The sequence below is a fragment of the Protobothrops mucrosquamatus genome, unplaced genomic scaffold (genome assembly GCF_001527695.2).
Source record: "Protobothrops mucrosquamatus isolate PMUCROS unplaced genomic scaffold, P.Mucros_1.0 scaffold243, whole genome shotgun sequence".
Taxonomy (NCBI): Eukaryota; Metazoa; Chordata; class Lepidosauria; order Squamata; family Viperidae; genus Protobothrops; species Protobothrops mucrosquamatus.
Window position 1 is genome coordinate 281,743 of NW_015386593.1, and position 21,468 is coordinate 303,210.

At 36.4% G+C, this 21,468-nt stretch overlaps 1 protein-coding gene across 2 annotated transcripts in view; it reads right to left on the reverse strand.

Annotated features, from left to right (window-relative positions):
- ATP2C1 (ATPase secretory pathway Ca2+ transporting 1) overlaps nucleotides 1-21,150 on the reverse strand; it is a 56,456-nt gene extending 35,306 nt beyond the window's left edge. The window contains exons 1-6 of one of the 2 annotated variants that reach the window (XM_015814358.1): nucleotides 21,059-21,150; nucleotides 8,731-8,841; nucleotides 4,796-4,912; nucleotides 3,989-4,078; nucleotides 2,273-2,308; nucleotides 426-487 (exon numbers count right to left, since the gene is read on the reverse strand). In XM_015814358.1, coding sequence (XP_015669844.1) covers nucleotides 426-487; nucleotides 2,273-2,308; nucleotides 3,989-4,078; nucleotides 4,796-4,912; nucleotides 8,731-8,799 — 374 coding nt within the window. In that variant the 5' untranslated portion in view covers nucleotides 8,800-8,841; nucleotides 21,059-21,150. Of the gene's footprint in view, nucleotides 1-425; nucleotides 488-2,272; nucleotides 2,309-3,988; nucleotides 4,079-4,795; nucleotides 4,913-8,730; nucleotides 8,842-20,240; nucleotides 20,420-21,058 lie in introns of those variants that run through there. The other variant, XM_015814357.1, reaches the window with a different exon arrangement.
- Nucleotides 21,151-21,468: the final 318 nt, after the last annotated feature.

Sequence of the window (21,468 nt, forward strand, 5' to 3'; positions counted from 1 at the left end):
CATCCCAAGAATATTGCTACACTGAAACAGTTGTGTGAAGAGGAGTGGTCCAAAATTACTCCAGATCGTTGTGCAGGTCTGATCTGCAACTACAGGAAACGTTTGGTTGAGGTTATTGCTGCCAAAGGAGGGTCAACCAGTTATTAAGTCCAACGGTTCACATACTTTTTCCTCCCTGCACTGTGAATGTTTACATGTTATGTTTAATTAAACCATGGCAACATGTAATGTTTGTGTATTATTATTTTCAGCAGACTGTGTTTTTCTATTGTTGTGACTTAGATGACGTTCAGAGCACATTTTATGACCAATTCATGCAAAACTCCGCATTATCCCAAGGGGTTCACATACTTTTTCTTGCAACTGTAGATGTGCATCTTCAGACACGTCACGTACATCTAAAACTAGAATAAGCTACTCCTTACCAGTGGCATTCTGGAGGTACAAGTTTACTCAATTCTTCAAGAGATTTTTCAGAACGATATTCCTGCAAATACAAAGCATGAAATTAGAGGCCAGACTTTGGTATATGCACAAGATTTCTGAATATCTGTAATTCTGTAGCTGATCTGTTATTTTCTACATGTGTAAAATTATTAACTGATTTTTTACCTCTAAGAGCCAGTATTAAATATATCCACAATTGTGCCTCCTTCCTTTTTTTTTTGTTGTAGTGGATCCTCCCAGGTTAGTTCAATCATATGACTCCATGTGACTTTCTCATGGCAGCTGGTCGCCTTCTTTGGAGCAATTAATGTGACTGGTTATGGAGTGAACTGCCCACTCATCCCATGTGACTCACACTGACTTCTGCACTCCAGGCTTTTCCACAATTTGAGTAAAGAGGTCAATAGACTGCATCACTGAATGCTATTACTGCCTCCAGAAAATCAGTCCTCATTCACTTTAATTACTTGACAAAAACTATGGACAGCATTAGCATTCCGTGGCCTAATCAAGAAATGACTTCCAGCAATTTTGCGTAACACTAGTATCCTGTGTAGCTTCTTATACAATGGATATTACTACAATCTGTGCTACATGCCTATTAGCAAAAGTGGTATCTGTTGATTACCAAGTGTTGATAAACATCACACTACATTTGCCTCAAATATGGAAATAAAAAGATACTGCACAGATAACTGCTGTTGGTGAACCTGGAGGAATTTCTCATGGGAAAAAGAAGATGACCCTAAGCTCTGAGGGTTAATCTTCCAATTCCCAAATATTCTCTTTGTTCAATTTTATTATCCAATTTGGGGCTAGAATGGAACACCTGAGAACGCAAGCTATATTTTTCAGTTTCAATTAGAATGCGTCTGTAACAACATACTCAGCTGACTATCTCTGTTCCCAATACTCTTTTTCTACAATCTAAGAGGTATTTGTTAATAAACTCAAACACTAATTATAAGATCTGAAATATAAGTACAGATAGTCCTCGACATAGCATTTCATTTAATGACCGTTCAAAGTTACAATAACCCAGAAAAAGTGACTTATGACCACTTTTCACACAACTGTTGGAGCATCCCTATGGTCACATGATCAAAATTCAGATGCTTGGCAACTGACTTATATTTATGAAAGTTGCAGTGTCCCATGTCCCATCATGTGATCTCCTTTGGCAACTTCTGACAAGCAAAATCAAAAAGGAAGCCGTATTCACTTAACATCCGTGTGTTTAATTTAACAACTGCTGTGTGGCAAGAAACGTCATAAAATAGGGCAAAATTCACTTAATGAATGTCTTGCTTAGCAACAGAAATTTTGGGCTCAATTGTGGTTGTAAGTCAAGGATTACCTATATATGCATGTATAATATCTCTCTCTCTCTCTCTCTCTCTCTCTCTCTCTCTCTCTCTCTCTCTCTCTGTGTGTGTGTGTGTGTGTGTGTGTGTATGAGAAACTCAGATTTACATCAATAATCCAGATCAGAAAAAGTAGATCAATATCTTTCCAATTGTGAGCCCTATCCGAACATATTTATTAATAGGTTGCAAAAGGAAATTCTTCTTTGTTAGACATTTCTTTATTTCAGCAAGCAAAATGTTATTATTACAATATTGGTAAATTTAGTCCCTCTTTTCCTGTATAGTCTGCTGGATATATTTTAATACATATGTATATTTTCAGAGATATAAACACATTAAAAAGAAGGAAATAGGAAAAGAATCAACCTACAAATAGACTTCTAAATGTTTTAATTGCCATAACAATTGTAAGTACATAACAAATAGTGATTCGAAAGAAGTAAATGAGAAATTCTTACCTGAACAAAGGCAACTGTAACAACAATAAGTATTGCCTGTATAAAAGATGATAAATGCTACTTATATTTTAGCAAATAAGTAAATATGTGTTAGATACTATGCAGAGAAAACAAACACATGCAAGACTCTCCTATTTTATTTTATTTATTTATGTATACGAATTAATTCTGGGATCTTTTAGATTACATCATTATTCACTATTTTTTTGTTAACTATCTTAAACTTAACTCCATTTCAAATATATTTGAATTTTCTACAATATGTCTAATAATATTCTTATGCAAAAGACAAAATTGGAGGCACATCATTAATGGAGGTGTACTATGAAAACCAAAAACATTTTTCAAAATTTTATTGTTTGCCAATATCCAGATGAAGATTGGTTACATACTGTAATTTAATTAGATATAACATTTAGTTTCCAAAATTGCTACTAGGCTAAACAATCACATATGAACCATTCCATGCATGGTTCCATATAATCTGTTCAGACTTAAAGCTCTTGGTCCAGACATGGGCAGAAGTATTAAAGGAGAGGCAGAGTAAGTAAAAGTTAGAGACACTGGTATCTACTCATGCCAACTAAGAGAAGGAAGGGAAAGGAAGGTTATGAGGCTCTTGGATAGCCCTGCCAATGTCCTTAGCTTTGGTTATATCATAACCAACTCTCTTTGGGCTTCTTTTTCAATCTTTCCCTCAGCTGCTGCTAAAATCTTTGGGCAGGCAAAAAAACGAAACTGCTGGGAAAAGTGAAGGGTAGGTAAACACATCAGTTGGAAACTACATACATGAAGCCATAATATGCTGCACTTGAAGACATCAGCAACAGTAGTTAAGGGAAAATAGTATATTGGCAAGATGTGGCCAGACAAACAGGCTGACACACAGTCAATACAGAGGAAAAGGAGAAAGATAGCCTTGCCCAACTCATCCCATAAGTTCTAGAATTGATTTAAACTATATTCAAATACTATTGTTACAGAGATTCCATTTTAACAGGGGTGTAATTTAATAGTATCTTAAAAAGCTTTATCTTATTCAGGAGAATCAGTTAATTTTTTTAGAAAAAAAAGGACAGAATAATAATGTGACCACTATTGTATAATTTCATAAAGTTAATATATCACCGATCAAAGGAAGAATATAGTTACATGAGAAGAAATGCAGATGCACAGAGAATATGTTTCTCTTTAAATTTAAAAACCTTACAATGGGACCAGTTTAAAAATATTTTTAATATATTTAGTAATAGTCAAAAGATTTGGAAAATTTACTTTGCCATGAATACAATCCAAAAGCTTGGAGAGAGAAAAGACATCCCTCAAAGTACCAGATATACTGTACAATCTTAATATATATCTGATCTCTAAATACAGAGAAAACTGAGTAGACACCATTTCTTAAAGCTAATTAAAATGCATGTTTCAGTAAAACATATTATGTGAAAAGGACAAAGCAATGTGGGATGGCAAGCAATGCAAAGCAATTCCATTTGATCTAAAGCAAAAAACTTGGGGAAAAAAAAGCTGAGAATAACTAAATACATACATACAGAGGGCTGTGTTTATAAAGCATGGACCTGAAACAGTGGCCCCCTAGATATTGCTAGAATTACATTTCTCATTATTTATCACAATTGGCCATGATAGATAATGTTGAAGGAAGTTTACCATAGGTTCTACACCATTCATTTAAATGCGAAATGACAATCTTACCACAGTGATACTGACGGCATCATCAAATTGATGCATTATAATACTGATGACTGCAGAAGCCAGGAGGAGCATAATCAGAGGATTTTTAAACTACAGAGAAAGGGAAAATATATATTTTTCAGAAATATCTTGGAATAATAAAGATTTTTTCCCCATTACATCAAATTCGTTTAATGACCGTTCAAAGTTACAATGGCACTGAAATAGTGACTTATGACCGTTTTTCACACTTAAGACCATTGCAGCATCCCCATGGTTACATGATCAAAATTCAGACGCTTAGAAACTGACTCATATTTATGACAGTTGCAGTGTCCCAGGGTCATGTGATCCCCTTTTGTGATTTTCTAACAAGCAAAGTCAATTCACTTAACAACCATGTTACTAATTAACAATTGCAGTGATTCATTCAGCAACTTTGGCAAGAAAGGTCACTTAACAAATATCTCTCCTAGCAACACAAATTTTGGGCTCAATTGTAGTCATAAGCCTAGCACTACCTATATGCACTTTTGTTATTAATCAGAATTTCATTTATAAATAAAATAATAAAAATATTTTGTAAATATTTATTTAAATAAGCTTTGAAAGAGAAGAAGAAAAATTGAAGGAATCCAATCCTCAAGTTACCTGAATAGTGGGTGGAAACTACCTTGGAAGATTAAATCAGTTGAAATACATTTCTCCATTTATTGTCATCCTGCTACAACATCATTAGCTGATTTTGATCCCAGCATTTCTTAGCTTGCATGAAAGCAACTCATTTGGATACTTAAAATAATAAAATGTTTTTGGAAAGATTCTTACCTGAGAAATGTATTTTTTCCATAGTGGTTCATCTTCAGTAATATCAAATTCATTCCAACCATGAAATGCCCTTCTATGGCAAACTTCACAATTTTTCAAGCCATTCTGAATATCAGCCTACAAAATATATATTGATATGTATTTTAACACAAGTATTTAACCTACACATTCATGTGAGTGTATTCTTTTTGTACAATCAAAACAGTAAAATTCCATAAAAGCCATATTTTGTACATAGTATTCCTGGGTAAAAATCTTTTATCTAAACTTGTTTCATAATTGTGTATTTTAAGAATCAGAATGACACAGTAGAAGTTATATTATTAAAACAAACAATGAAGACTTATTCCTGAATCGCTGGATTTTTACCAACAAAAAGACTTAATGTTCACTTTCTTCTACTAGACTAATAAAGCATCATATTGTATTTGAGATTCAAGAGACTGAATCCAATTTCCATCATGTGAACTTGCCCGTGCAGGGGAGGGGAGAATATTTTCCAGCCTCCAAGCCTCTTTTTTTCTAACACCTGGTGCTCCTTCAGAATATAATTGCTGAAAATCATTTGCTTTTGCACCATAAATGTTAAAATAACCTTGTTAACTGTTTAAAAATGAACACTCCTTTTCCAAACCCAAAATAAATATAAGACCCCAACCACATCCATTTCCATTATTATTTATTGCTGTGATCTTTGGGCTTCTCTCAATGTTTCACAGGTTATTCAGCCACCAATACCTTCTCCATCAAAGATCTTCCATCTTGGAGGTTAGTTCTCACAGTAGATAAGCTGTTGGAATACTATTCCTAGAGAGATAGACTCTCTTGACATAAAGTATGATATCCCTTAGGGGTAGGAAAATAGAATTTTTGCAGATTTTTAAAAATCTTTCTTGCTTCTCCAATTAATTCATTCAACTTGCCATCTATATTGTTTAATATGAATTTATCAGAAGTCAGGAAAGAGCATTTAGAGAGAATCAAGATAAACAGACACCCATCTAGATGACAAAATGCCTTTATCTTGAAGCACCACAACTGATATACTAAAACTTAATGATGCACATTTCTTAGATTGCATCACAGAATTTAATACAGCATTACTATTAGCATTATGTCTGAAAAACTGAATGATCAGATGATTTTTAATTTAATGTTTTTTCTAGTTCACTCAGTAAACAACTCCCCATATTTTAAAAAAAGAGAATCATTTTAGAAGGCATAAAATTTCTCTATCAAATCCACAGCATGTACTAACTGATTATATAAATAGCCAACTGGGCTTTAGCCTGTTAGTCAAATTTGCTAACAGCAGCCTTCTGATTATCTATCTTTTCATCCTCCAATGAGCTCTGAATAGTCTGGAAAGTTTATTGTTAAATGAAGGTTTACTGTCAAATGAAGAGAGACTCCTGCACTCAAGGGAACAGAAACTAGATATTGTGATAGACTTATAAGATTATAAGACATTATATCATATATTCATTTTAGCAATCTGGAAACCAAAAGTGAAAAAAAAGCAAATGTTCTAACCCAGATGTTCCAAGCTATTTCATACATTGTTGATGGCCTCTACTTCCTGTATAGGTAATCCTTGGATTACAACAGCAACTGGGACTACAGTCTGGGCAGGCAGACACTACAGGGTATGACTTCTATATGCTACCTGGGGGCTCCATGAAAGAAAAAGGGGCAAGAGTAGGAATTACTTGCAACCTCCTTCCTCATTGACTTTGTTTGTTGCAAAGGGAAAGTTGCAAATAGTGATCACATGATCTTGTGATGGTTGCAATTTAAGGATTGGTCCCCTCATGCAATGCCATCATAATTTTGAATGGCTAGTAATAAGTGATCATAACCCGAGAATTCTAAGATCATTCTCACATATCACTAAAAGATCTGAATATACTGCACCCCTCTATCCTTGTCATATTATTATTGCCTATTGAATAGGAAAAATATGACCCTGGATCAATAACTGTACAATAAAGATGCATACATTGTTCTAGGTTATAGCCCAAGTACTTGGAATTAATCAAGATATTAAGATTGCAGTAATTAAAAACAACTATTATGAAATATTGCAAGTTAAAGTCTATATTTAACTGCAGCAATGGATTACTGATGCGTATTGTCAACATTTTAATTAGGCCTTTTTTGACAAGGACTTTCAGCCAATGTGGTCAAAGATTTTGGAATTTTTCTGTTTATAATATAACTTCACTCCCCTCCCTTCTCTCCTGAACAACTTAGCATTGTTAGGATGGTTACTGATACTTGCCCATGAGTTGTGTGAGAACACCTATCAAATAATACCTATTGAAAATTAAGAAGTAACAAAAGATAGGGCAATTATTGACAGAAATTCCCAAAAGAAAAGATTAAACAAGGGAGCATTTTAGCATTTCTATCACATCTCTATATAAGTCCATTCATATAAGAGTCATGTTAAACATTTAGTTGTATGTATCTAAAGAAGTATGGTTGGCATCACTCAATTCTTCTATACACATGATGCCATTATATCCTGACTATCCTATGGATATATGAGACAAGAGAGTTGTTCTAATTATTGTATTGTGCTGACATCAAGGACATTGGTGCAATCTAATCTAAAACAAATCAATCTAATTTCCTACAATGTATTATGATGGTAGAAGTTAGGAATTGGTTTGTCTTTTCAATGCATGGTTAAGTTTATTCCTAAATTTGATTACTGAGGGGAAAAAAACTTTACTTTCTTTCCTATGAAAGTTTTCTGGCACCAAAGCTTGGGGACCTTCCAAAGCAAACCAAAAGAACCTGGAGGGACAGAAGGAAATAGGTCTTTTGTGCTTCCATTATAGCACCTCTGTGAGTGGCACTATATATAATTGGTTTTCATATTTTTGTTTTGTCATTTGAAGCCTTCTAATTTTATTATGCAAAGTTCCAAGACTTTCCAAAATGGGTTGTTGGTGCTCTTTTCTTGAAGATGTTTCATTACCAAACAAGGTAACATCATTAGTGCTAGAAGGGAATGCAATTTGCACTTATTATTGTATACTAATGGCTTACCCAGTCAGTGTTGGTGATTCACTTTCCAAAGTGAATCAGAAAATATGCACATTTGGTAAATAAAATTCATTGATTCTCTTCTGATTTTAATAATATTTTAACAAATGAGTAGTGTAGATCAGTTCTGAGTGGGGAATTATGGAAGTCCATACATTTTAAAGTGGCAAAGTTGAGAAATACTGGTTTAGATTACTATATTAACAATACAAATTAAGTTGTGATTAGTATGTTTAAAGTGGGTCTTGCCACAGGACAACTCAATGTGGTATAACTCAAGAGAGGTACAAGTGTATTGCAGCAGGCCTTGTCTTACTTTACATTTGAAGTTTTTCAATTTAGAATCCTCAAGGCTGGATGCAATTCACTTGTCCCTCTCTTGAGTTATCCCACCTTGAATTGTCCCGCGGTGAGCCGTCCTGCAGTGAGTTGGTTGTGGTGAGTCAGCCATGGCAAGACAGCCATGACAAGTCAACGGCTGCAAATTATCCCATTTCTTAAAGCAGCTCTTTCCATTCCCAGCTGCAATCAATAGTCCCAACTGACAGAAATTATCAGTTATAGTATCAAATCTCTGTATCAAGCTGAGCATGATAATTTAAAAGCAAAATTCTTTCAACAAGACTAAAACCACTTCTCATAAAAATTCAGAATGGATCTACTTTATATATAATAGTTTAATCTAAATGTACAAATCAATATTTAGCAATCAACTATAAAAAGATAGTCTTTGAAATATTTTTAGCAAACCAAAGCACTATTTGAGCATCATAAATAAATAGATTAACTAACAAATTATTAATTGATCAGACATACGAAGTAAACAAATACTAAAACATGCTAAGAAAATGTTCTATTTACATATTCAAGTTGTTATTTACCTGAAGAATGCTTGCCACTTCGTTGACTGGTAATTCACTTGCTTTTTTGGAAGTTAGAACAGGAATCATTATTTCATTTTCATCCTTAGGCAGCTGTTGAAAATGTGCAACCTAAAAAACAAGGAGCTATCCATATCACCAGATACCATAGTTCAGCTACTCCAGTAAGTTACAAAAAACAATATCCAGAAAAACAAAAGTTACTATCAATTGGAACTATGTGTTCCTTTTGAGTACCAACACATTAATCAAGAGCATTAAAAATACATTATTTTCAGTATCTTTTAAAAAAATTAAATCATATCCAAATTGTATTTTATATATATTTATAACATAAATTAAACATTAATTCTAATTAGCAATTAGTATATTTTTTTTTAAAAAGTGACCAATTTAACGCATAATACAAAACGTTTTTCCCTATCCTGTCATATCCAACTCTAAGGGGGAGTGCTCATCTCTGTTTCCTAATCAAGAGAGCCACATTGTCCAAAGACACTTTTATGGTTATGTGGTCTGCATGACTATATGCCGAGGCACACAGAACATTTCCCACCAAAGTGGTAACTATTTATCTATTTCATTTGCATGCTTTTGAATTGCTAGGTTGGCAGGAGCTGGGGCAAGAACGGAAGCTCATCTGGTCACATGTTCTTGGGACTCAAACTGCCAACATTCTGGTCAATAAATCCATGTCTTAACTATTAGATCACTATATAAGAGCCTGTATTTTTATAAAGCTTTTGTCTCAATTATAGACAAATGAATAGAAATCAGCTCACAGGTAAATACATAATAATATACTACTAATAATGTGATGATGTTATACATTCAGTCAAGTTCAATTCTTGGTGATTCCATGGGCCAGGCCTTTCCACCTCTTCCAATCTTGAACTATTTCTTTGAGTTTTTCTCTGGTTGATGTCAGCTTTGATGGTATTCAGCCACCATATTCTTTGATGGCCTGATAACATGGGCAAAGAAAGTGAGACACAGTTTTATGATTTTGCCTTCTAGTGATAAGAGATCTTCTAGTCCAACTTCCTGCTCAACACAGGAGTGCCATCCCAGTCAAATGGTGTCTATTCTATTTTTGAAATCTTCAGGATGGAGGACCCATAATACCAGGAGTAAGCTATTCCGCTGATTAATTGCTCACATTGTCAGAAAATATCTCCTTACTCTAGGTTGGGTCTCTCTTTAACAGTTGTCTTTCAATACTTGCAAGGCTGTCACAAAGAACAGAAAATGACTTATTCTCTAGGTTTTCTGAGGGCAGGATAAGAAATAATAGGTGGAAGTTTGTTAAAGAGAGATCCAACCTAGGATCTTGTCAATGATCTTAAGCAGCTGGGACCATAGCCATCAAAAAAACAACTGGTAACACACTACGCTGTGAAGGATTGAAATCCTGCAGCGCCCGCAAGGTCCCCGTGCTCAAGAAAGCACATATACAGGCCCGTCTGAAGTTTGCCAATGAACATCTGAATGGTTCAGAGGAGAACTGGGTGAAAGTGTTGTGGTCAGATGAGACCAGAATCGAGCTCTTTGGCATCAAATCAACTCACCATGTTTGGAGGAGGAGGAATGCTGCCTATGACCCCAAGAACACTATCCCCACCATCAAACATGGAGGTGGAAACATTATACTTTGGGGGTGTTTTTCTGCATTGAAAATGGGTCGTGGATGGGTATTCCAGCATGACAATGATCCAAAACACACGGCCAAGGCAACAAAGGAGTGGCTCAAGAAGAAGCACATTAAGATACTAGAAGTGGCCTAGCCAATCTCCAGATCTTAATCCCACAGAAAATCTGTGAAGGGAGCTGAAGTTTCAAGCTGCCAAATGTCAGCCTCGAAACCTTAATGACTTAGAGAGGATCTGCAAAGAGGAATTGGATAAAAATCCCTCCTGAGATGTGTGCAAACCTGGTGGCCAACTACAAGAAACGTCTAACCTCTGTGACTGCCAACAAGGTTTTGCCACCAAGTACTAAGTCATGTACTTGGGGTCAAATACTTATTTCACTCATTAAAATGCAAATCAATTTATAACTTTTTTGAAATGCATTTTGTACAATTCAGCTTCCAAACCGTTTATCATGTATTATTATGTTTTAAAAAATAGATTGGATAACTATTTAACTTGGATGTTGTAACACTGTTACTTTGAGCAGGAAGTTAGACTAGAAGACATCTGAGGTTTTTTCCAGCCCTATGATTCTATGATCTATGACCACATGGGGAAATTTGTTTACCAAGAGTTAATTAATGGATCTGTTTGGAGTTAAATCTAAGCCTTTTTGAATTGGTTAACTGGATAACTGGATAACTGATTTTTTTTAGGGGTTTTGTTATGCTTACTATGGCATGCAGCCTTTAACAATAAATAACAATAACCAGAACAATCATAAAATTGCAATTATAAGAAGACAACCACAACCCAAAGAGCCCGCTTAGATGTGCATAGACGACTAGGCCATTACTGACTGCTGACATAAAATTATTGAAATCGTGGCTTCATTTCAACATTGATTGAACTATGGCTTCGAACACAAATCCTCACTGAAATCTCCCTCTTCAAAATATTTCTCAGCCCATATTTATGGTGCTAAGTCAGAAAAATTACAACTTCTCTAAAGGAAATATGGAATTTGAATATGCAGTGTTTTTCTATTCCAAAATGCAAAATAACATGAAAATATCTTTGAGAAGTAAATTTCTGGGCTACTAATAATTAGCACATTATTTTAATTGTACAGGTGAGTCTTTTATTATAGATAGTAGTGAGCTGGAAATCTATCCCTTTGTCTCTTACCCATGAGGTAATCTTATTTCTCATTATATTTCATTCCATCTACTATATTCTGAAACTCTTGTAGTTTGTTTTACAAAAGGTAAAGTTATTATAAGTGATAAATAATACATTGCTTATGGAAACATCATTTCTATGCATTGCCAGATAGCTGATATAGTTGAAAGATGGATAATAGTAGATAGGAGTAGATAATATATAGATAATAGTAAAAATAGTGGATAGTAAATAGTAGATAGCAGATAGTAACTATAAATAGGACAAATATAGTTGATAGCAGATAGCAGATAATAGATGATCATAAATAGATAGTAGATAGAGTAAATAAATACTATATTGATAACAGAAAGTAGATAGATGATACAGTAGTAGATAGTATATAGATGATAGTAGATAGCTAATAGATAGTGAGTAGATAGTAGATAGTCCATGGTTAGTAATGGATAGAAGATAGATAGCAGATAAATACTAGGTAGAAAGTAGGTGGCAGATAGTAAGTAGATAGGCAGATAGTAGACAGGATGGTAGATGATTGGAGAGAGAGGAGGATTACAGTATAGATCAGAAGTTGACAGCTAAGGAACAGTAATAAGGCACAAACATGACAAAGGAAAAATATGTGTCCTTGCTATTGCCATAAAGCATTTTCTTTTGTAATTCAAGCCAGCGATTACATTATCATACCTGGTTGCTGCAACAAACTTAGCTTCCATTACACTGGACAATTTTTTTTTCTTCCTGAACACTTTTGAATGGATCTTAAATATTTTTGACTTCTAATCACAAAAACAACTTATAATTTAATCTAGCATGTACAGTTTTATAGAAATCTGTTTTTTCACAGATTCTAACTATACCAAATTTAGTGTGCTCCAAACAAAAAATATCACTGATCCTCCAAAGTCCTACTACAAGAGCAATTCAGAAATAAAACTCAGTTTGAGCATGTACGAGAAATAGGCAGGGATAGCAATGCCTGTCCTATGGCGCCATGCGCAGTAGTTCAGTAGGCAGTGAGGAGTGGAAGAAGGTTGTGTTGCAATTAACTCATCAACTAGATCAATTGAAAATGAGCCAGTTTTTTAAATCAAACAGTGGCTTGCGTTGCACGGCTTCAACGATGACATTGTGCTTCATGATGCTGTTACAGGGTAGCTTGATTCCCAGGCGGGAGATTTTTTTGCAGAAGGCATTTCAAACCTTGTAAGATGTTATAAGTGCCTCAATTTGAATGGCGAATATGTCAAAAAGTAATGTAATGTTGTAGTTTTCTAATGTGTATAATACAAGTTCTGTATCTGTGAGTGTCTGTCATTGATAACCAAACAGTGGTTTATTTCCAAATTGCTCTCGTACTAGAGAAAAAAAATCTTGTTCTAGCTGTTTTATTTCTTCACATAAATACACATTCTCTTACCAACAGCACCACATCCAGCTGTCTGTCAGTACAGCTTTTATAGCCAACACTGCAATGCTGGCTGGGGAGAGGGCTTAAAATTTATGCATACACACACACACACACACACACACCTTTATATATATTAGTAATTTTTTTTACTAATTTTCACTTATGTTATAAGATTCTTTATGCTCATGCATGTCCAGGCATGCACTCACATTATCACAGTATACTACATAACATTTGTGAAACTGGTACAGTTTGGGCATGCCTGGATGCTGTCTGGAAAATAGTTCGCATGCACAAAGGCTACTCATTTTGTTGGTGTCAGTTCCCATGCATTTTGATATGATCGTTTCAAGGCACAGCATTGCCTATGTACATGTAATTTACATAATAAGAAAGCCATTTATAGACTTATTATAGGATGATTGGTGACAGCATGAATATCTCACCAAAGCCAGTACAGCCATGATACAGTCTGCTACATTTATGGTGAGTACATACTTAAGCCTCAAAGACTCATCATGACTAGACTTGTTAAGAAATCATACAACTGTACTTTGATTGTAAGATTGGTGATCAAGATAAGGCTTGGGCTCCTCATATTTGCTGTGCAAGATGTGCTATTGATCTTAGAGCTTGGCTCAGAGGAACTCAGAAGTCAATGCCATTTTGCTGTCCTAATGAAATGGCAAGAACAGAATGATCATGTGATTGTTACCTTTGACTAATATCACTGGTTTCTCTGCTAAAAATAAGAAATCGGTTAAATACCCCAACCTGCCTTCAGCCATGAGACCAATGTCACATGACAACAATCTGCCAATACTGAAGCCATCAGAGAACTGGGGCTTAAATAAAACAGACAAAGATGTTGCAGTACACCAGCCAGGCACAGAGGGTGATTATGATCTGGATTTTGAACTATGTATGTCTGATGGACCTCATCTCATAACACAGTCAAAATTAAACAACCTGGTAAGGGTCACAGAATTGTCAAAATCAAAAGCAGAACTACTGGGTTTAAGACTGCAAGACTGATACTAAAATTTCTGTCTTTCAAAGCCACCAAGATGATTTAACAAATTTCTTTGCACAGATTGACAATCTCATTTTCTGTACTGACACTGATAGATTGTTCAGAGTTCTGGGTTGTGAGCATGAACCACTAGAATGGTATCTCTTTATTGATTCATCAGTGTTAAGTATCAAGGCTGTCTTGTTACACAATAGCAATGACAAGGATTCTCTTAGTAGGTCCAGAGAAAATCACTTGGAATGTATTCAAGATATTGTTGAGAATTTTCTTGGCAACTACAGAGCACCAAACTACATATGTTGACAAATGGTTTATAGTATGCAAGACTATGAAGTGCAATCTATTACTGAAGATTCATTTTCTGCATTCACATTTAAGACTTAAAATCTAGGTACTGTCAGTGACAAACGTGGTAAAAAGTTTCACTTCAACATTGCCACAATGAAAAAAATGGTATCAGAACAATTGGAATCCATCAATGCTGATTATTGCTGGACACTGCAGACAGATACATTAGTGCAAACGAAAATCAGCAGCAATACACTTTCAGCCCTGTTGAACTCGTGCAGCGTATTGGAAACATTATGCTATTAAACACATTAAAAGTTAATTTCAAACGCTCAAGATTCCTATCTGACACAATCACTCTGAAATTACATTTCTGTTCAGTTTGAGGGGAGGTCTATCATAATCATCGAAGTTTTCCAAAAAGCAAATTTTTGAAAAAAATTCTTTTCCGGTATTATCTATTCAATTCTTTCATTTCTTACAATTATTTAAGAGAGTTTCAAGGAAAAAAATCTATAGTGTTTCCCCAAACTGTATTCATTTATTTATGTTTAATTCTCCTTTGTTCATAATTTCTAGTTACATTTTAAAAAAATATTTAAATTGTTATTGCAAGCAGTCTAGAGCACATCTTCCCAACTTTTCGGGGATGGCAGCCAAGAGCAGGAGGTTTTGTGGGAGGGATAACCACATGCATGAGTGTGTGCATGCGCAGGAACACCCGTTGCTTGCACGCTTGCACAAGTGGGGTTGCAAGCACCAGTGAGTGGCAGTGATGCAACCACCCGCGACGCTTGTGGTGATATAACCGCTTACGCAGGGAATTGCAAGCGCCTGCTATACACATTGATGTGACCACTTGCTCACAGGGACGCTTGCATGAGTGGGGCTGTCCATGAGCGCACACATGTGCACCAGCTGCCAGTAGCCAATAGGCCATGGCCCATAGGTTGGGGACCACTGATTTAGAGAACCATTCCAATGTTCTGAATAAATAAGCATTATTAATCAATAATCATGTGAAATGCCCAGCTGGATGAATCACAAATTGGAAGTAAGATTGCCAAGAGAAGTATCAAAAATCTCAAATATACAGAAGATACGACTCTAATGGCAGAAAGTGAAGAGGGACTAAAGAGACTCTTGATTAGCATAAAAGTGGAGAGTGCAAAAATTGGCATGAAACTCAACATTAAAAAAACTAAGATCATGGCATCTGATCCCATAATTTCCTCTCAAATAGAAAGGGAAGAAATGGAAGCAGTTACAGATTATATTTTCTTGGGCTCTGGGATCACTGCAGATGCTTGCTCCTTGGGAGCAAATCTATGACAAACCTACACAGCATATTAAAAAGCAGAGACATCACTGTGCTGACAAAGGTCCATATAGTTAAAGTTATGGTTTCCCAAAAAGTAATGTATGTCTGTGAGAATTGGACCATAAGGAAAGTTGAGTGCCCAAGAATTGATGCTTTCAAATTGTGGTGCTGGAGAAGACTCTTGAAAGTCCCTTGGACTACAAGAATCGAATCAGTCAATCCTAAAGGAAATCAACTTGACTATTCTTTGGAAGGACAGATACTGAAGCTGAAACAAAATACTTTGGCCACTTAATTCGAAGAGAAGACTTATTGGCAAAGATCCTGGTGTTGGGAAAGATTGAAGGCAAAAGGAGAATAGGATGGTTAAATAGTGTCATTGACGCAATAAATATGAATGTAAGTAAACTCTGGGAGAGAGGGGAGGATAGGGAAGCAGCACACAACACACACAAAAATCTATCCATTACATGTCATTAGTTAAGTGCCATTGCAATCGATCTGACATAATAATAATAATAATAATAATAATAATAATAATAATAATAATAATAATAATAATAATAATAATAATAATAATAATAAAGTTGGAAGGGACTTTGGAAGTCATCTAGTCCAACCCCTGAGTTCCTGCTTAGGCCGGTAACCCTATACAATTTCAGACAAATGGCTGTCCAGTCTCTTTTTAAAAACTTCCAGTGTTGGAGCATTCACAGCTTCTGGAGGAATATTGTCCCACTGATTAACTGTTCTGTCAGGAAATTTCTCCTTAATTCTAGGTTGCTTCTCTCTTTGGTTAGTTTCCATCCGTTGCTTCTTGTCCTGCCTTCAGGTGCTTTGGAGAATAGCTTGACTCCCTCTTCTTTGTGGCAGCCCCTAAGATATTGGAACACTGCTATCATGTCCCCCCCTCGTCCTTCTCTTCATTAAACTAGACATACGCAATTCCAGCAACAGTTCCTTATATGTTTTAGCCTCCAGTCCCCTAATCATCTTTGCTGCTCTTCTCTATACTCTTTCAACATCTTTTTTACATTGTGACCAAAACTGGATGTAGTATTCCAAATGTGGCCTTACCAAGGCATTCTAAAGTGGTATTAACACTTCACATGTTCTTGATTCTATCCCCGTTAATGTACCCTAGCAGTGTATTGGCTTTTTTGGCAGCTGCAGCACACTGCTGGCTCATATTTAAGTGATTGTCCACTAGGACTCCAAGATCCCTCTCACAGCTGCTACTCTTGAGTAAGGTACCACCTATACCTGTGCATTTGGTTTTTCTTGCGTAAATGTAGAACCTTACTTTTTTCATCATTAAATTTCATTTTGTTAGATAGCGCCCAATGTTCAAGTCTGTCAAGATCCTTCTGTATCTTAAGCCTATCTTCTGGAGTGTTGGCTATTCTTGCCAGCTTAGTATCGGCTGCAAATTTGATGAGTTCCCCATCTATCCCCTCATCCAAATAATTGATGAAGATGTTGAAGTGTGTAGTGGGGTACCCTGGGGTACCCCACTACACACTTCCCCTCATCCAAATAATTGATGAAGATGTTGAAGTGTGTAGTGGGGTACCCTGGGGTACCCCACTACACACTTCCCTCCATGTAGATGCAGTTCCATTGAGGACGACATGCTGAGTATGGCCAGGCAGTCAGTTACAAATCCATTTGGTAGTGTTGCTATCTAACCCACATTTTTCTATTTTATCAAGTAGTAGTTTATCAAATGCCTTACTGAAGTCCAGGTAAATTATATCCACAGCATTCCTCTGGTCCACTAATTTTGTCACGTGGTCAAAGAATGCAATAAGATTTGTCTGGCATGATCTGTTTTTGACAAACCCATGTTGGCTTTTGGTAATGACTTTGTTTGCCTCTATTCCAGCAATCTGATCATATAGTGGCCAAACACCTGCACAAGGAAGCCTATTAATCACCCAGTTCAAGAAGGATGGTATATGAATCCAAGCCTTCTAACACTTCAATGAAAGAACTGTTCTTTTCAGTTTCTTCAATTTGTGACTGGAATATGTTTATGAATGAATGCTATAGGACTTTTTTGGAACTCATTTTGAAAAAAATCTGGAAAGGAGGTGAATAAGAGAGGACATAACAAAGAAATTCAACCTTGGAAATATCAAGATAGACATAATCACCCAGCAGATGGCCTTCATTCACTACCATCAAGATTAAAAGCCATTTATCCCCAAGTCTTCCATAAGTTGGTCCAACTTTGGTAGCCAGCACCACACCTCATGGTAACAAATTCTAAAATTTAATTGCACTTCGTGTAAAAAAAACCCCAAATCCTTACATTCTTAAAATTAAAGGAAAGCACAAAAAGAGATTTGATAAAAAATGTGACAAATTCTGTATTGAGTTTGCAATACACATTTCACTCTTATTCTCCCATGGAAGCTTTTGTATTCATTACTATATATATACAGGGTAGAAAATCAATAAATGGTAATCTGCACAATATATGCAATAACTGCAACTATTCCTTGGAAAAATTATCAAAACTACCTTAAAAGAAATCCTTTATATAAAATATATTATCTCCTCAAATTATTTTGTCCAGATTGTTAAGTAGTATAGGCCAGGGGAAACTGTTACAATTAAATGTAATGCTTCATATGAAGAGATAAGAGTTTTTATGTGAATTATAGATTTAGAAACTGAACTGGGTCTTACACAGATGATTAAATTTCATATATTAATTCCAGAAGGTGAAAGTCATAAATTGTTATGAGTGCTAGCTACTTAGTAATTTGTATGGCAGTTACCTAAATGAAGTATTTGTTATTTATATATGGTCATTATTCTCCATTCAACTACCTAAGTTTGGTTGTTGTAGGAAATAATGCTTAGATGTTCCAATATATATATTTATGTTTATTAATATAGCAAGAAAAACTTTTTGGCTACTTCATTTTTTAATCATCTAGGATAAGAGTTCCTCTTCCATTTATTTATTCTGGGTTTTTTTAAGCGACTAGATCAGGGGTAGGCAATTTTCCCCAGATGTCATATACCACATATGTACCCTGATGCTTCCCCCCCCCCCACACACACACCTCCCAGTGCTTCGCTCCAGCCCTCACTGCTAACACCCTGCAGACCAGACAGAAACAGCTGAAGGGCTGGATACCCATGTCTGGCCTAGATAGTCACAAAAAAGTTGCTAAAATGAGTTACAGAAAAGTAACAGATGGAGACATATTTACTAAAATATGTATTTCTGCTGTTGGCTACCTACCATAGCATTATTATTAGACTGAGTGGAAAGCTTAATCTGATTAAGAATGAAAGCTACAGCTATTCTCAGATTTTTTTAAAAAAAATACTAATGTAATTTAGTGTTTATTTTATCAGGCGTTTTAATATAAACAAACAACACATCTGTTATGTCAGTTTCTCTGGATGTTTTAGTAAAACTCACCTCTAATAATTAGTCATGCTGATTGGGAAAGACTAAAAATATGGTGAAAAATATCTAGAATCAAGTTGAAAAACATTGCATTATTCTTTGATTACTGTGTATCTCATAACTTTTAATGACCTTTCTTTGAAACAACTGCATTTCAACTTTGTTCAAGCAAAAGAGAGTTTATTTCAATAAACAAATTATAAAAATAGAAAAGTTTTCTATAAGTATTTCGTTCTAAGTTCATTTCTTAATGAAACTTACTATCAAATAACTATGTATTAGACTGCAGCCAGAATTAAACTACATAACATGACAATATATTCCTAAATGAAATGTAGTTAGAATACATGGACAGCTAATTTAATTAGTATAGTGGAATTGGAGGGGACAGGATTAACCCTTCCCTTAATATGAACTTTAACATTAAAATTCAGACTACATTTGGTGGTATTATTATTAAAATACAAATGAGTTATTTTCTTAATGATATTAGACTAATAATGATATTTGAAGCCATCTGGCATTTCTGGAGCTTAGTTGGACTAAACCAATTAGCATAGAATCAGCCATGAGATCAGTGAGAAGATAGCTATTTCAAACTGATAGATGTTGTTCCCATATAATTATTTTCAATTTTATTGAAAATGCTGTTTATTTTAGCATCATCTTTATTTTGCACTTCCTCAAGAATTTCCAGCTAAAGAAAGGAACAGATATATACGCTGAGAATAAGACATTTTAGCAAACAATTTCTAAGACCTAGGTTTGGTACAGAAAACTCCATTTCTATTTTTGAAATGTTGAGACTAGAATTCAAAATACATGAAGATTTTAATTAGTTTAAATAGAATTTTAATCATATTCAAACTTTACTTGAACAAATGTATAAAGAAATCTTTAATCTTTTCCTAACCAATAACAGCCACTCACACTTATTTTAAATAAACCACAACAAAAGAAGCTATAAAACCAGACTATGATTCAAACAAAGCACTAGGGTTTAGGAAATTTAAGGCAGAACTACTGCAAAATAGAAGTCCAATAGTCTACACAACATTTGTCCAACACTATATAGTCTATATAAGCTTATGTCTCAAGAATCAAACCTGAAGACAGATTAAACAAAATGTAATTGCTGTGCTTTTGTTTCTTTAAGGCAATTATACCGTTTTCCACAACAATCCCCAAATGAACTCCTTCCCCAAAATATTTACCTTCATTTTCCCATTGAAACCGCACTTGGGTTGATGGCTACAAAGACTTTAATGACAGCAACAAGCAGCCCAATGGTTGGGACTGAGCAGAAAAGTGCAGAGAGACCCCTATATTCCAGGAAGGTGCTTTGTTCCCACTGACCTCAAACACAGCAACATCGGTGAGAATAGGGTAAGTGATGAAACGCTAGCAAAAGAAAGGGGAGACAAAGATATAGGAAACAAAAATGCTGCTGCTTATCCTGGCCATTCTTTTTCATCATCAGGAGGGCTCCAACTGGCAGAAAACTACCTTCTCACCCGCCCCCCCGCCCCCCAAAAAAGATTTCAAAGGGAAACATTCTGCAACCCAGCAGCTCCACAAACAGAAAAGCGTCTTCGGAGAACCACCCAAGGGGGACCTCTGCCGGCTGAGTACCAAAGCCTTCTCGGGAGCGCGGAGAGAGCCGCCAAGATCCTCCCTTCTCCCGAGTGCTCCTCAGGGATCGCTCCCCTTTCTTGACACTTGTCACCCGCTCTCCTCCAACCACTCCCAGCGACCGTCACCTACTCGCCCTCCTGCCTGTTACTAGGGGCTCAGCCCGGACACCCACCTGGAAGATGGACGGAAGAATACTAGCCTTAGCCGGGAGAAGTCTGCTGAGAAAGGGAAATTCCTAAAACGAAAAGCAGAAGGGCTGGCTGCGGGCATCCACCGAGATCTCTCGCGAGCCTCCCAGCTTCTTTCGCCAGAAGCGAGGAGGAGCCACCGGCACCCGCCCCTCCTCTTGTAGGCCATTCTTCAATTGCCCCCATCCCTGCAACGCCTCAGAACCAACCTTGTGCCTCCCTCTTGCAAGCCGTCCGCCGCCCTGCCCAGGGAAAGATCCCTTTTCACTGCTTCGGCCCGGGTTCCTCGCCACCGCAGCAGCAGCAGCAGCACCTTCAATGCAAGCACATACTCCCCTCTCCCTCCCGTGTCCGGTTCACTTCCGCTCCCAGCCGCGGGCACGGAGCGGAAGGGCCTAAGAATGAGCGCGAGGCAGAAGCCCGGGAGGACGCTGGACCGGGAGCAAAGGTGCGCATGCGCCAGGCGCCGCTAGACAAACCCCAGTGGCGGGTGTCGTTTCCTCGGCGCCGCGGTTATCGGTCAGCGCTGCTTTTCCTTTGCGCGCGCCCCCCTCGCCAAGTCCTGTTGTTTGGAGAGAGGAGGCGGGATGAAAAAAGGGCTCGGAGAGGTTCCTTGTTT